Source organism: Apteryx rowi, unplaced genomic scaffold (assembly GCF_003343035.1).
Source record: "Apteryx rowi isolate R43461 unplaced genomic scaffold, aptRow1 scaffold_95, whole genome shotgun sequence".
NCBI lineage: Eukaryota > Metazoa > Chordata > Aves > Apterygiformes > Apterygidae > Apteryx > Apteryx rowi.
The window spans coordinates 295,863-310,773 of record NW_020451260.1 but is presented as its reverse complement, the minus strand read 5'-3'; the positions used below and the strand labels follow the sequence as shown (position 1 = coordinate 310,773).

Below are 14,911 nucleotides of genomic sequence, written 5' to 3'. Positions count from 1 at the left end.
CACAGGAGGTCAGACTGGGTTGTCCCCTCTGGGATTAGCTGTAGCAGCTCCGGAAAGCAGAGGACGCCTCGCCTGGGTTTCGTCCTGTCAAAACATGCTTTAGGGTCCTTCCTCCCGTCACCCCTCAGCTTCTCTAGGTGCAGAGCAAGTGTGATGGGAGCTGTCTTTAGCCCTGGCACGTGCCATAAATCCTCAATTCTTTGGGCTGTGGCTGGACCAAAGCGTCGCAGGCTGAGATGGGGCTTCCTGCAGTGCCCTGATGGCAGCAAAGGTCTCCCTAGGAGAAGGACAGCAGCGAGGAGTGCTCAGCGCCCTGGCCACAGCATTGCACTCACCTGACTGATACTCATCCCACTGGACCTTGTCCTTACCCTCCAAGTGAGCGTGGAGGATTTGCTCACTGGGATTTGGGCCTCGGCACTGAGCAGCCTCCCTGGCCCAGAGGTGCCCCTCGGGCAGCTGCTCTGTGCTCTGCTCCCGTTGCACCGTTTTCCCAAGACCTTTGCTCGCCTGCTCCCACGCAGTAACCGCTCAGCAGCGCTGATTAGGTGTGGAGGAGATAACTGCAAGGTCTCAGCTGCTTATTGACCCTGTGGAGGCAACCACGTTCCCCTTCTCACGGGAACGCTTGCTGGAGAGCCCAGTGCCCAGCTGGGGGGATGGATCCCAGGAGAGATGCAGAGATAGGGTGGGATGGGGAAGCTGCACATCGGCGCATGACAGCGTTCAGCCCTGAGAAAGGGCTAGGGGTAGGGCTGAAGTTTTCCTTAGGCATAGACTGACTTTTTCGGAGAATTACCGCTCAGCTCTGAAGCAGCTGCTACCTGCAGCAGTGCTGCGAGCCAGGGCTCTTGGAGGTGAAACAGCATTAACACGTTCTCTGTGTCCTGGGGGCTTCCAAAGGGTTCACGTAGTCAAAGTTATTCAGGCTGTTTGATATATTCTGCATGTGACAGGACTAATGTATTCCTAGCCTGCCGGAGAAAGTCACTCTCCTTTCCTGGGATTTCTCATGTGGAAGGGCTGTTGGAGCCATTTGAAAGAGGAAACATCTTACAGATTAAAAAATGGCAAGAATAAGGTTTTCCTTTTGGGTGTGGGCTTTTTGCTTTCAAATTCCACTTTGCAACTGGAGCTGCTCTGGCAGGAGAAGGTTTCTGCCAGGCACATGGGGCATTTGATAACACACTAACATGTCTGAACAGAATCAGGACCAGAGCAAGCTCAGCTTGTTGGTGGAGTTAACACGCACCCATCTGCCTCTGGCCAGGCCCTTGCTCAGCAGTTGAGTGCTTGGTTGCCTTTCTTTGTTTGTCTACCCAGTTTGCCTCCCCCGTTCCCAGATCCTTCAGCAAGACATCCTTGTGCAAGTGTCCACATGGGGTAGCTGCCAGGCATGAGTAGAGCAGGGGACACAGAATTGGAGACCTGCTGGCCCGTAAGGACCACTCTCCTGCTGCAGCAAACAGCCATGTCCCTCCTAGGTTGGGAAGTCCAGTTGTACCAATCACTAAAACAATTGCGTAGCTCAAAGGACACTCCCTGGCTCGTCTTGTTTAAGTGGTGTAAGTGCTGGTGCTAAGCAATGTGAAGCAATGCAACATCACCCTTTCCCCAGAGAGCTCCCAACATGGCAAATTCTACATGCGCCTAAATGGTGTTGGCTCTGGGAGGATATGGAAGAGGCATCACGGGGAGGAAGCCATAGTGCAAGATTCCTTGGGGCAGGATGTGAAAGAGAAGAGGGAGCATGTGGTGGTACTGACAAGGGACAGGCTGAGAACAGAGGAGAGAAGGAAGGAGACAAAGAAGGAGATTTGAAGGGACATAGAGGAAAGCAGAGGTTAAATCACAGAGGACGTGGAAGGAGGTAAAGGTGACATGGAGATATAACGCATTGGGGCAGTGGAAGCAGAGAGTGATTACGGAGATGGAAGTGGTGCCATGGAGAGAAGAATACTGCAGGAGAAGGCAGGGTCATTTTGGTATTACTGATTGGGAACTCCCCTGCTAATGCCCTACTGTCTGTGTTTTGTCCTAGGGCACTAAATGAGAATATGGCCAATGGCATTGAAGATCTTATCGGGATCCCATTCCCGAACCACAGCAGTGAAGTCTTGTGTGGTTTAAATGAGCAGCGACATGACGGTCTCCTCTGCGATGTCATCCTCATTGTACAGGACCAGGAGTACCGGACTCATCGGTCTGTCCTTGCTGCCTGCAGCAAGTACTTCAAAAAACTATTCACTACCGGCACTTTAACAGACCAGCCCTATGTTTACGAGATTGACTTTGTCAAGCCTGAAGCACTTTCTGCCATCCTCGAGTTTGCCTACACCTCAACCCTCACCATCACCACCTCAAATGTCAAGCACATTCTCAGCGCTGCCAAGATGCTGGAGATTCAGTGCATTATCAATGTATGCCTTGAAATCATGGAGCCTGACAGAGAGGTGGAAGAGGAAGATGACAAAGAGGATGAAGATGATGATGAAGATGAAGATGAAGATGAGGAGGAGGAAGAGGAGGAAGAAGAAGTGGAGGATTTCGTCAATCAGGAGAACCTAACTGATGTCCAAGAAGTAAGCTGTCACCAAAGCCCTTCTAAGTCTGATCTTACCGAAGAAGCATATACAGAAGCACCTAAAGACTTTCCAAATCACTATCCAGCCAATAACTCATCTGGACACTTGGGTGTGATACGAGACTTCTCCATCGAGTCCTTGCTAAGGGAGAACTTGTACCCTAAGGCAAACATTCCAGAAAGGAGGCCAGCTCTCTCTCCTTTCACCCCTAGCTTCTTCCCCCACCTCTGGAATGGTGATTTTAGCTCCTTTTCCCAGCTCCAAGAGCCACAAGTAGACAATGGCCCTTTGGATCTGGTGATCAAAAAGAGGAAGATCAAGGAAGAGGAGGAGAAGGAAGACCTGCCTCCACCTCCTTTCCCTAATGACTTCTTCAAGGACATGTTTACTAACACCCCAGCAGCTCCCTTAGGGCATATTAAGGCAGAGACTGACTATAGCGCTTATCTCAATTTCCTAAGTGCAACCCAGTTTGGAGGAGTTTTTCCTCCATGGCCCCTGGAGGAAGAGAGGAAGATAAAGCCCAAGGCATCCCAACAGTGTCCCATCTGTAACAAAGTCATCATGGGGGCCGGAAAGCTGCCCCGGCACATGAGGACCCACACAGGAGAGAAGCCGTATATGTGCAATATCTGTGAAGTCCGCTTTACCAGGTGGGCATTGGTTTTCTCTGCCATGCTTGGCGGAGTGGCAGGGGGTGGCGGGGGTGGCTGGAGGGGGCAGAGTCCCAAACCCATGGCTGATTCCTGTAGCTCTACCAGGTGGCCGGCTATGGGTGCCGTGAAGGGAGACAGCATCCTGCCCCTGGGGCAAGTGGCAGGCAGCAGAGGAGAAAACCCTTGCAGTGGCACCAGGTGGTCCCAACTCATCACGTTTATTGTCCCCTAGACGGAGGTGGCAACTGCAGCTGAAAGGGCTAATAACTGTGATTTGCCAGTGAAGGGCAGAAGTTTCCACCTGCAGAGGCAGTCACTTACATTGTAGGGGCAATTTTTTCTGGATGAGGGAGCAGCGATCCTCGTTAGAAGTCACAGTGACTTCTCCTCTGGGTCTACAAGGGTCGTCTGCATTTGCCTGCTACCTCTCAGTGGTTTTCTGTTGCTGTGCTCTAGCACAGTTACTTCCATACCAGCAGTAACACAGGGCTATGGAGACACAGGCACCTAAACTATATCTCTTTTGCCCTAAAGAGAGTAGCAAGAAAACAGGGCCTGAACTCTTATCTCTTTGAAAAAAAGGAGGGAGGGAGAAAGAGAGAAAGAAGGAGAGAGAGAAGGAAAGAAAGAAAACAAACCCACATATTTTGGTGGCTTGTGGATGATCTCTCATAACCACTCACTGGACAAAAGCTGAAATAAATAGTAGAAGATTTTCAGCCTCACCATAGTTTACCACAGTTGGAGCAGAAAGAGCTGTTTGTGCCTAAGAGCAGAGGAAAACAGATGGCTGCTTTTGATGAAAGAGCCAAAGAAGCTTCATCTCTAATGTGCTGGGAGATGCGCTGAGTTCGGAGGGACATTTAGCTGTGGGATGTAATTTGGTTTTGCACATCGTTTTGGCATCAGTGTAGACCACAACCAAGTTGCACATGTTTAAACATGACAGTGTTTGCGCTTTCTGAGGCCAGAGTGGTCCTAATTGTTATACGTTCGTCTGCAAGGGTGGGATTCATCACCCCTAACGTCAACCGTCCAYGAGTCTGGCACCCAGGCTCCCTCCATAGTCAGTGGGAAGCGAGAGGCACCTTTGGAGGCATTTGGCCAATGCTAAGGTAGATGAGTAAGGKGTGTTTCTCCATCGCTGACTGCAAAGAGAGCCTGCATGACTTAGATTAAGCAACTAATTTTTAGGTATTTCAAATAAGGGAAAACCAGTCTTAAGCCAGGTTGCTCCAAGACAGGCCTGAGTGGAGAGAGCAAGCTCAGATCCACCCTCTGTGCCAATTCCTGGTCTTACCACCTCTCTGCACCCTAGCAGAGCCCTGGGTGCTAATAAATTGGAGTAGGCTCTGAGAGGGCTGCGCAAATGTAAGACGTGCAACCCTTCCCTGCAAAGCTGGGCAAGTTTAATTGGTGAGCAGGGACAAATAGATTCCTGGACCTGCTCTTGCTGGGTATAATTAATATCTAATGAGTACAATCTTTACTATAATAATAAAGCTTTCTGACAGGAGCATGGTATTTCAGCTTCTGGCTGCGTGTGAGACAGAGAGCCCTATTAGGCTGGGGCGAGTGAACCAGAGGAAAATAATGTGCGCAGTAGGCAACGCCGAGCTCCCGACAATGGCCGGACACCTGGGGTGCTCCCGTATTCAGCCTGTCTTTTCTTCTCCCATCCCTGTGATAATATTCAAGTGGAATTTATGCAGATGATGAGGATTTGACCTGAAAATAAATTTCCATGCTCCGCTCCGTTAGCRCAGCAGACACCATATTATAATGCACGGAGCGTCGTGCCTTGGCCAGGCGTATGCAACGTGATGCGGCTCACCCTGGTATTTGCAGGCCAAAGGCCAGTGCCCAACGCTAATTCCTGACTGCAGGTATTTGGCTCTGGCTCCTGGTGTCCCATACCGGTGTCAGCACCCAGTCATCAACTCTGGACACACATGCTCCTCTGTTGGGGCTTGCAGTGGGAGGAGCAGTGGGGTCACCCCAGGGGATATATCTCCGGACTGGAGGCCAGGCCATGACTGGGACTTGGCCAGGTTTCTCCTGAGCCCCTGTCACTGCTCCTGGGTGTGATGCTCTAGTGATAATTGCAGAGAAGAAAGTGGCATGACTTGGCAGGTTGGTGACACCTTTCCCRTAACGGGAATGGTAGAGCTTAGTCCTTCCAGAGGGCACCCAAAGTCCTTTACAAACAAGTACCATTAGTATCGTTAGCTTTGTTTGGGGAAAGTGAGGCATGGAGAGATGTTGGTATTGACTCACAGTCACTGCAAAAGCTACTAGGAGGGTTTGGGTGAGAATTTGAARGGTGAGAACCCTACTCCAGGCTTTGATAGACCACAGTCAGGTTAAACCAGCATCTGGGAGGTGGGAAGTGATGCTACCAAGTCTCCCTCCACCTTGCCGAGCSGCTGGCTAGCTGCAACCAGCTCTCAAAGTATCTCTAACAGCAACAGCTTGAGAGTCCGTGGCCCGTGGCCGTTTGTCCCTGGCTGCGGCAGATCCTCCTTCYGGAGCCGGTCCTGGACCCCGGCGCACGACGTGGCTGCAGAGCCCACAGCCAGGGGAGTCGGGCCCCACAGCGAGTGGTTCCTTTCCACCGAGGTGACATTTTACGAGCTGTTTATCGCTGCTCTTAATCATTTGCGTGCCGTAGTGCRGAGATGGCCCTGCCACATCAGCCGTTCCCAGCTCCAGACCTCGCTGCATGTGCTTGGAGCGGCTCCTGCCAAACTCGTGATCGGGTGCACTCGTCTTCCCAACGGCTGGTGGGGGGTCTCAGAAAGCCACAGCATTTTAGCTGCTCCTTCTTGGGGGTTTTTCAAGTTGTTTTTGAACTGCAGAGGCAGTTCCCATCTCATTTTGACCGACGAGGGTCTGCTCCTGCAGACCCTGCAGGTCCCCCCACCTTGGGCTTTTTCATGCCGCACCCCATGCTGAAGTGGCAATCAGCGCCTGGCACTGTCGGAGGTGATCGACGCCACCCGCGGTTTGACTCCAGCCCCAGCACCTTGGGGTGCTGAGCTTAAAAGGGCCGACGGCTGGTCCCATAACCACAGCCGTATTCTCTGTTACTGTCCCTGGTCTGGGAAAAATAGGCGAGGAAACCTGGTCTCGAATGGGGAAATGCCTGAAGTTGCAAAGGGTGTTCGCTTGCGCAGCATSACACCCCGTTTTGGTCTAGCGTGGACCATTGCTAATTTATGTTTAAACTTCACAGCTCCTTTATGCCCTCCTTATGCTCGGCAGCTTCTAAATACAAAGCGTGAGGTTAGGAGGACTTTAAACCAAGCAAATGATCACAAAGGACTCGCCCGAAGGCACAGTCCTCCGCGTCCCCATCCCCTTGCATCATCACCCGCTGGAATGAAGTCGTTCACACGCAGCGTGTTTGCAGGGTCCAAGCGAAGGCTCCCACCACCCCGCGCAGAGCTGAAGGCTGCTGGAGGGTTTTTTCCTACTTTAACACACTGAGCAAAGTGGAAGTTTCAAAATGTTGGTTGTTTTTTTTTTTTTTTCTAATGCACTTGGAAGCACTTTGAATAGCCCACATCTGTTTGGGTTTAGTTTGTTTTTCAGCCGTGTTCAGTAGTACTATAACGTGAGGGTAACGTATATCGAAGCGAAGTGGAATGGTTGGGATGTCGAAACAGCTTTCTGCCAGGATTTTCTGCGTGCGGCCGCCTGCATTATGTGTTTCRCTCTCCCGGGGAGTCTCCCGCTTCCTGAAAGCGTCGGGCTCTTGCTCACTCCGGCCAGCGGCACCTCCCCAGGGAGATGCAAAGCCGGGCACCGCAGAGCAGGGTGCCAGGGACAGGCTCCCCACCGGGATTCCTGGATTAATCCCTCCCGTGCATTATTTCTGCACTCCCGGCACTGCGTAGGAGTGAATTTATTGGAGGAAATAGGGTTCCCTACATCCCGCGGCAAGGACCCTGCATCAGTCCTGGCTGTCGTGGACATCTAATTGCAGGAAGCAGGACTTCATTTAACAGCTCATCGTTTTTTTCTTAAACAAAGGCTGCTCAGGGTCTGGGCTGCTGTTTTGCACAGCTAAAGGACTAAAGAAAACTGCAAATATTTCAGCTTTTCCACCACGGCAGCCCCAGAGCGTTCAAGGAGAAACTGCTCCAGCCMGAAAGGTTAACTTTATTTGTTCGTGTTATTTGTGTTGTGACAGCTCGCAGAGCCCTAATCGCTCTCCCGACGCAATTGCATTAAGGGTATTCACGGGCACGCAGCGCGCCTTTCTCCCTCGGAGCGGCCGCGAGCCGAGCGCCGATCCTGCGAAGGCAGGCGCCTGCCGTGCATTTCACGTGCCGCGTCCTCCCGTGGACGGGTCGCGCAGAAAGCCGGCGCAGGCCTGGAGGCTTGCTCCAAACGCACGACCTACCAGCAAGGGTGGCAGCGGGAGTGGCGGCGTTTCACCCCTTACCTGGGAGCTTCTCCCTGTGCATCTGGATGTCCCGAAAGTTAGTATTTTGGAAGAAAAAGATAGAGCCAAGAAAACCTCTCTTATTCTATAGCCCATGGGCCGCCGTGGTGGTAGAGGTGTGCACCAAAAGATTGAGTTTCTCCCTGTCTGCTGACAGAGATTGGTAATAGCCTGAAAAAGCTCTGCCTGTATTTACATTGTATAATCCTGGCACGCTGCATGTTTATTAGGAAAAGTGATCCTGCTAGGTTAAACATTACATATATAGGTTTAAATTATATTATAGGTGGGGCTGGTAGCTCTGCTTTTTATTAAGGTTTCCCAACACTTCGCATTACGAGACCCTGTTTTCGTCCGCTTGTAACATCGCTGAACATGATGCATTTGGGCTGAAATTTTCCGTGCCGCTTTGTGCATTTTCTGAGAACCGATTTCAGCACTTTCTGAGAGTGAGGCTAAGGGGCAATGTGCCCGTGCTAAAATAGTGGAACAACAGTGTCTTTGCAAAGTTCAGGTCTGGCTCTGCAGAGTGGGAGCTTGGGATCTGGCGCTGGTGCTGGCACGGGGCCCRCGAGGAACTTTTCTCTGCCTCCCTGAAAATCTGCACACGTTATAAGCCTTGGAAAACCAAAGGTCGCGCAAGCTCATTCCAGCTGTCGCACAGGCGGAGAGCATCTCCGTCGGCTGCGCTACAGCTGCGTTATCCCGCAGGTGCAGGGCTGGGCTGGGGCCAGTTTTCCCAGGGGAATAAAGGATCATCCGGTGAAGAAGTGACCCTCCTCCTCGGGACACTTCTCTGCTTCCTTCTTGGATTCCTTATTTCTTGCCAGAGGCTTTCAGAGCAACCACACTGGCAGCAAACGGTCGGTTTGGGCTGTGCAGACCCGTGGGAGTCCTGCCCGTGGCTGTCCCGCACACAGCATTGACTCCACTGTATGCACTGAACAACGTTGGGGCGCGTGTAAAGCAGCAGGGTTTGATCATGGCACCAAAAACTATTTCAAGATGTGCACGGGCAGGGTGGCAGAAATCAGCGCCTCGCACATTTTTAGCGCTTGACCTGCCAGCGTAAATATATTTTTGCTTTTTTTGCATGCTCACATATTTTATGTTTATTAATAGCATGACTCTATATAGTCTCTCTGTTCTTAGCTACATTACTCACGTCTCRGAGAGATCAAACCAAAAGCATTTCAGAAAACAGCATAAATTCTCTCACTTTGCTGTTTACCTACTTTCCGCGCTGAACTCCACTTGTGCAATCTAGGCAGCACGCTTGGCTCGGCTCAGGCAGCTTCGCTTTTTATAATCATACGCCTTAGCTGTAGACTGCAGAAGCAAATATTTATTTATTGGAAAAAAACAGTGCGTTTCCCCCCTAGAAATCCTGTCTTTGTAAATAAACGCCATCGGGATGGGTGCTATGCCATCCCGTGGCTGCATTTAAAAACCGTCTCCGAAATCCGTGTAATCCCTGCAGCTTGGAGGCTGGAAGCGCAAGCGCGTGGGTGCCGGCCTTGGAGACYCTCCCTCCGAGCAATAACCCACGCAAAGCGCCCGCCCGCGCCCGCGCACCCCTGCTCTCGCCCCGGTAGCGGCTCTGCCTTCAAATGAAAGCTCCTGAGACACCCAGCGGTCGGTGAAAGCATTAAGAGGAAATTCAGCACCAAGAGAGATGTCAGTCGTTAAGCAGCGCCGGCCCAAATTGCCGGGCTCTCTCGCATCACCTTTTTCCCTCGTTTGCGTGCATAAACATAGCTGTACTTCTGTGTAGTTAGGCTTTATTCCTTTCTTTTTTCTTTTTTTTTGCCTTTTGCAATTAAGCCGTTTCGAACTCGGTGCAAACCCCTAAAGGGCTGGGGCCGTCCCTCGCGGGGACTGGCGAGAGCGCCGGCAGCGATGGGGCAGGCCAGCCCTTCCTCCACCCGCTGCGAGCCCCGGCGAGGTCCRAAAGCCCAGCGAGCGGGCCCAAAATCCACCTTTTTTTGCACGCCCTGCAGGAGTCCTGAAGCTCARTACGCCAAACACCCACCATCGCGGGGCCAAAGTCCTCCTTGAGGGAAGGTCCTCCTTGAGGGACGGAGGAGCTGGTCCAAGGGCAAGGGACTGACCCCGGGTTGTGTCTCCGGGCAGTTCAGCCCCTACAACCTCCTCGTGTCTTCTTGAGGCTTTAAACCCATTTTCTTTCTCCCGATTCGGAGAGGGTGGAGATACAACCGCGTCCCCTGCGGCCTCGCTGACCGGGCTCTTGTTTTGCAGGCAGGACAAGCTCAAGATCCACATGCGGAAGCACACGGGCGAGCGGCCCTACCTCTGCATCCACTGCAACGCCAAGTTCGTGCACAACTACGACCTGAAGAACCACATGCGCATCCACACGGGCGTGCGGCCCTACCAGTGCGAGTTCTGCTACAAGAGCTTCACGCGCTCCGACCACCTCCACCGCCACATCAAGCGCCAGAGCTGCCGCATCGCCCGGCCCCGGCGGGGCCGCAAGCCGGCGGCGTGGCGGGCCGCCAGCCTGCTCTTCGGCCCCGGCGGCCCACCGGGCGAGAAGGGCTTCGCCGTGGCGCCCGGCCTGCCGGAGGTGGGCGGCCACCTGGGCGGCGGGCCCGCGTGCCTTCCGGGCCCCAGCGCCGAGCGCTTCCTCGGCGGCGCCAAGGACGCCTTCAGCCTGGCGGAGCTCGAGAGCCGCTTCGAGGAGACGCAGCTGAAGCTGCTGAGGCGAGCCCAGCTGGACATGGAGAGGAACGCGGGCCTCTTCGCCTTCGCCCTGGGCCGCGACGACGACCTGGCGGCGCAGCCGTTCTTCCCGCTGCCCGACCCGTGGGGCGCGGGCTTCGGCGGCCTGGCGGGGCTGGCGCACGTGGCGCCCATCTCCGAGGCGGGCAACTAACCCGCCCGGCCCCGGGAGGGCTCCGCTCGCCGCCGCCGCCGCCGCCGGGTCTCTCGGACGCTCCGAGGAACGTCGCTTGCCTTAGCCCGCCGCCGCCTCTTCCGCGGGACGCCGGGCACGGACGAGCCGTCCAGGCTTTCTTTCGATACCTTGCATTCCTCGGCCCTTTTGGTCAACAGGACTTTTGGGGGTTTTTGTTGCTGTTTTGTTTTTTTTAAAAAAAAAAAATCCCATGTTTGGCAACAGAATTTGCTCCGCGAGGGAGCCTGGGGACGGGCGAAGGTCCCGGCCGCCAGCGCCCGGCACGCGCCTCCGAGAGGTTTTGGGGCTGCCGAAAGCCCTGCTGTCCCGGATGAGTTGGGACCCTAAAATAGAAAGAGGCTGAATATCCTCCAGGAGCAAAGCTGGGTGTGTGTGTGGGGGGAGTTTGGGTTATTTTTGGTTCCGTTTCAACATTCCCCAAGGAGAACCAAACCCCGTTCCGAGCGTTTCTGACTGCGGTCGCTTAAAAAAAAAAAAATGTGAAGAAAATTGTATTTTTTGGGGGGAAGGAGGGGAAATGTTTCAATTCTGAGCTTTTTGTTTTTTCTTTTTTTAACCCTCGCTTTGCAAAAATAACGCACGCGGGAATTTCGAAGCGAAAAAGCCGGTTCAAACCAAAGAGGCAGAACGGCTCGCTTGGCTTCGCGCCCGCCGACCGTTTCGAATTGGCCGGATGTTCGTCCTTAATCCCCCCCCCCCAAAAAAAAAATAATAATTTCTATATGTATTTTGGTGACAGACATTTACAACATGCTTGGGTGTCACCAGAGCTGCGATTTTGATTGGGGAAAAAAAAAAAAAGAAAAGCTTTGCGCCTGTTTTCGTGTCTCGGGGGACCTTTCCCCGAAGGCGAGGGCGCCCCGAGCTGACACCGCTCCCCCGTGTGGCTCGAGGCCAAAAAGCGGCGGGTGGGCTGGATTCGCCCTGCGAGCCTCGCTCAGCCCGGCAGCCGCAGGCCGAGCCCCTTGGCCTTCGAAAAGCGAGTTAGGTGAGGAAGGCTCGCCAGCGGCTTGGCTGCTTCGACATAAAACCAGAGCTCCAAAAATGCAAATGTTAAAAATTAGGGCTTTTTTTTTTTTTTCCGGCTTTCTCTCTTTACCGTTATCTTTCCACGTCAGCAGAATCAAAGGGAACGCGAGGACTGTAGGTTCTTTTTTTATTTTTTTTAAATTTGGGGTTTATCCGTTGCTGGTGCTGCTCTGAAGCCACGGCCGAGCGAGGGTCTCGCCGCCGGAGCGTTTCGGCGTCGGCGGGCGCCAGGAGTCCGCGCTTGGACGCGGCGCCTCCCCGCACTCCTCCCGCCGGGGCAGGAGCGAGTCCTTGCTGTTCGGAGAACGCGCCGGAACGAAGGATCCCAATGAACTGCCCGACGGTGGCTTTCTCCTCCCAAAAACACATCCGCAAAGACTCTGTGTGCAACAAACCCAGTGGAGAGGGGGGGAAAAAAAAGAAAAGAAAAAAGAAAACTTTTTAAAACTGCATCAAACTTTTTTTTTTTAAATCCGTATCGACTTCTTATACAAACTACATTTTGCAGATGACTGGTTACTTCAGGTGTTTTTTGTCTACGATTTGGAGTCATTGTAAAGTATCCAAAGATGCTGAGTACTGTATAATCTACAAGAACTTGAAGCAAGGTGGTTTTTTTGTCTCGATTTGTTTGTTGGTTTGTTTTTGTTTTTTGGTTTTTTTTTTCCTATTTGTCTATGGGGGAAAACCTTTGCAATTTTTCTATTTATAACTATTTTTATGTGATTGCTTTATGTACAAAACAATGGAAAAAAAACAAAACAAAAAAGGAGAGAGAGCGACAACACTTGCAAACAAATTTGCCTTAGTTACTCACGGGACAATCATCCTTAACTTTTACTGAAGCTAGAAACCGAAAGAAAAAAGAAAGACTAGATCCTTTTACGTATTTATTAAACTGTATTAATTGATGCTCTTAAATTCTTAGCAAGGCTTGGTTCTTTTGCAAACCTGGGAAGGCCAAGCCGCTCGAGAAGCCGAGCCGTGTGGCGTGTCGGAGGTGAGCTGTGCTCATCCTTACTCGGGTTTGCCCAACATCCAAATCTGGCACTTTCCAAAGGTACCTTTGGAAAGAGAAACCAATGACGCGTTATTTAAGCATCTGGCCAGTAACGTTCCTGGCTCGAGGAAGCCGGTTGCGTGGCAACTCCGATGCCCATGAACAAGTTAAGGTTGATTTTCCCGGGCTGCGCTGGTTTGGGTTGTACGTAGCTGGTTGCTGGCTGAGCGCACGCTGGGGATGGGGAGGGAGGACCACAGCAATCCCTGTTTCTTCCCGTTTCAATGTTGTGCGGTGACTCCAGGCCACAGGTATCAATGTGGGTGCTTGGCCAAGGTTGGAGAGCGTTCCCTGGGGTCTCTGCTCTCCGTCCGTCTTCCCCCACACCAGGCAAGTTCTCTGCCGCAGCGACGTCTCTCCAGTCGACACAGGCGTGAGGAGCACCAAGCCTTGGCGTGGTGGCTTCTTGCTCATCTTCTCACCACAGCCTGGCTGCAGCAGATACTTGAGCACCCAGCTAACACTAACGTGAGGCCTGCAATTTTTGTTGCAGCTAAGGAGCTGCAGAATTTCCTTGTTATTTTAATGCTTCTCTTTGAAAGAGGTGCAGAGCCCTGAAAAATAGGCGCCAGGTATGAGTGGTGGGACTCATCCCACTTCTTTCAGCCATTTCCAAGTTAAGTAACAGACACCTCGTGCACATTGAGACACCTACGTGTTGACACCTGAAGTTTAGGTGTCCTAATCCGCAAGCCGTATTCCAGCCTTCATCTAAACTTGCCATTGCTCTGGAAGGAGGCAGGTACTGCTGGAAGGTGATTCATCCCACCCACATTGGACCTCCCAAGCATGGGATGAATCACCTTTGCACCTACCTACCCACTATCTACTAGTGTGGTTTGGAAAACTAGCTTGGACTAATTGCTTCACTTTCCTATAGCTATAGTGAGGTAAGGGATATCTCCGTTCCCACCCCCCCCACCCCACCCCCAGGCTACTGGCATTACTGATGTTTGGGAAGCCAGATGTTCACCAGAGCACCTAAGGACTTGCCAAATCACAGTTACTTCATGAAAAACAAGTGTCACTGTTGGCTGTGGGATCCTTCAGCCGTCTCTGGAAATACATGGGGAAGTCGGGTATGGCAGTTGTTAATACTGGGCTTCAGGAGGAGGTGACCCAACAGCAGACACATACACGGACGTGGTGGCACTGTCCTTGTGGTCCCAGATGGGCTGCAGCCATCAGGGCAGTCCCCAGCGGGACTGGGGTCAACTAGCCCCATCACAAACCCTTCCCAGGCCTGGGAGAGACATTAGCACAGCCCCAGGACCATTCCCAACAGGCCGTTCGGATGCAGCTACCTTCTTCCAGGCAGGCAGAGGGTAGGGTGGAAGCAGACCATTATCTACCAGTAGGTCCCAGCTCTGGATAATGCACAGCCACAGTTCCCATGGTGCGGCATGACAAACGCCCAGCTCGGATCAACGCCTGGGACGTTCAACAGCCCGTGCGCTAACATCAGCCCATCGGGGCGCAGCATGGGACGCGGAGGGCCAGTCTGCCCTCCCGAGCCTGGGCACGGGACCACGGCTCGCACGCCCCACCGCAGCCCCAGCAAAGCACCCCAGGGCTCTCGCCGCCGCTGCTCATTTCCCTTCCCTCTCCCTTCCCGAGCGGCGGCGAGAGCCCGGACGTGCCGCGCAGTGGGCACCGAGCTGGAGCTCTCCAGGGCTCAGCATCCCCCCCCGGCAAGCCCATGGCAAGCATAACCCCGCAGAGACGGGGCGTTTCTCACAAATCTGCAAAAAAACCACATCCACAAAAAAAATAATAATAATAATAATAGTTATAAAATACATATGCAAATTCCTCCCATGCCTGGGGGAGGCAGCGGCCCCCAAGAGCAGCTGGGTGCCCATGACCGGGGAAGCGCAGCGGGTGCTGGCGGGAGGGCGTCCGCAGCCCGGGCTTTGCAAGCCTTGCTAGCTTCTCGCTAGCACATTTCAAACAAGCCTGGTATTTCTGAGCAAAAAAAAAAATCACAGAAAAAAGAAAAATGAAGTGAATTACATTTTAGCCATTTAATACATTTCTGAAGTTTTTTTTTTTTTAAATCTTGTGGTTTTTAAACCCAATCTTATGTTTGTATGCTGGCTGGCTCTAATTTTTTTAATGCCAAAAAGAAAAAGAAAAGATTCGTGGGGGGGGGGGGGGGGGGGAAAATCTGAAAATTGCTCAGAGGGGCTGTGC

The 14,911-nt window shown here is 52.7% G+C and overlaps 1 protein-coding gene across 1 annotated transcript in view; it reads left to right on the top strand.

The window, feature by feature from the left end:
* Nucleotides 1-10,587, top strand: part of ZBTB7C (zinc finger and BTB domain containing 7C) — an 80,059-nt gene extending 69,472 nt beyond the window's left edge. The window contains exons 2-3 of the mRNA XM_026092255.1: nucleotides 2,042-3,238; nucleotides 9,951-10,587. Coding sequence (XP_025948040.1) covers nucleotides 2,058-3,238; nucleotides 9,951-10,587 — 1,818 coding nt within the window. The 5' untranslated portion in view covers nucleotides 2,042-2,057. The remainder of the gene's footprint in view (nucleotides 1-2,041; nucleotides 3,239-9,950) is intronic.
* The last annotated feature ends 4,324 nt before the right edge of the window (nucleotides 10,588-14,911 follow it).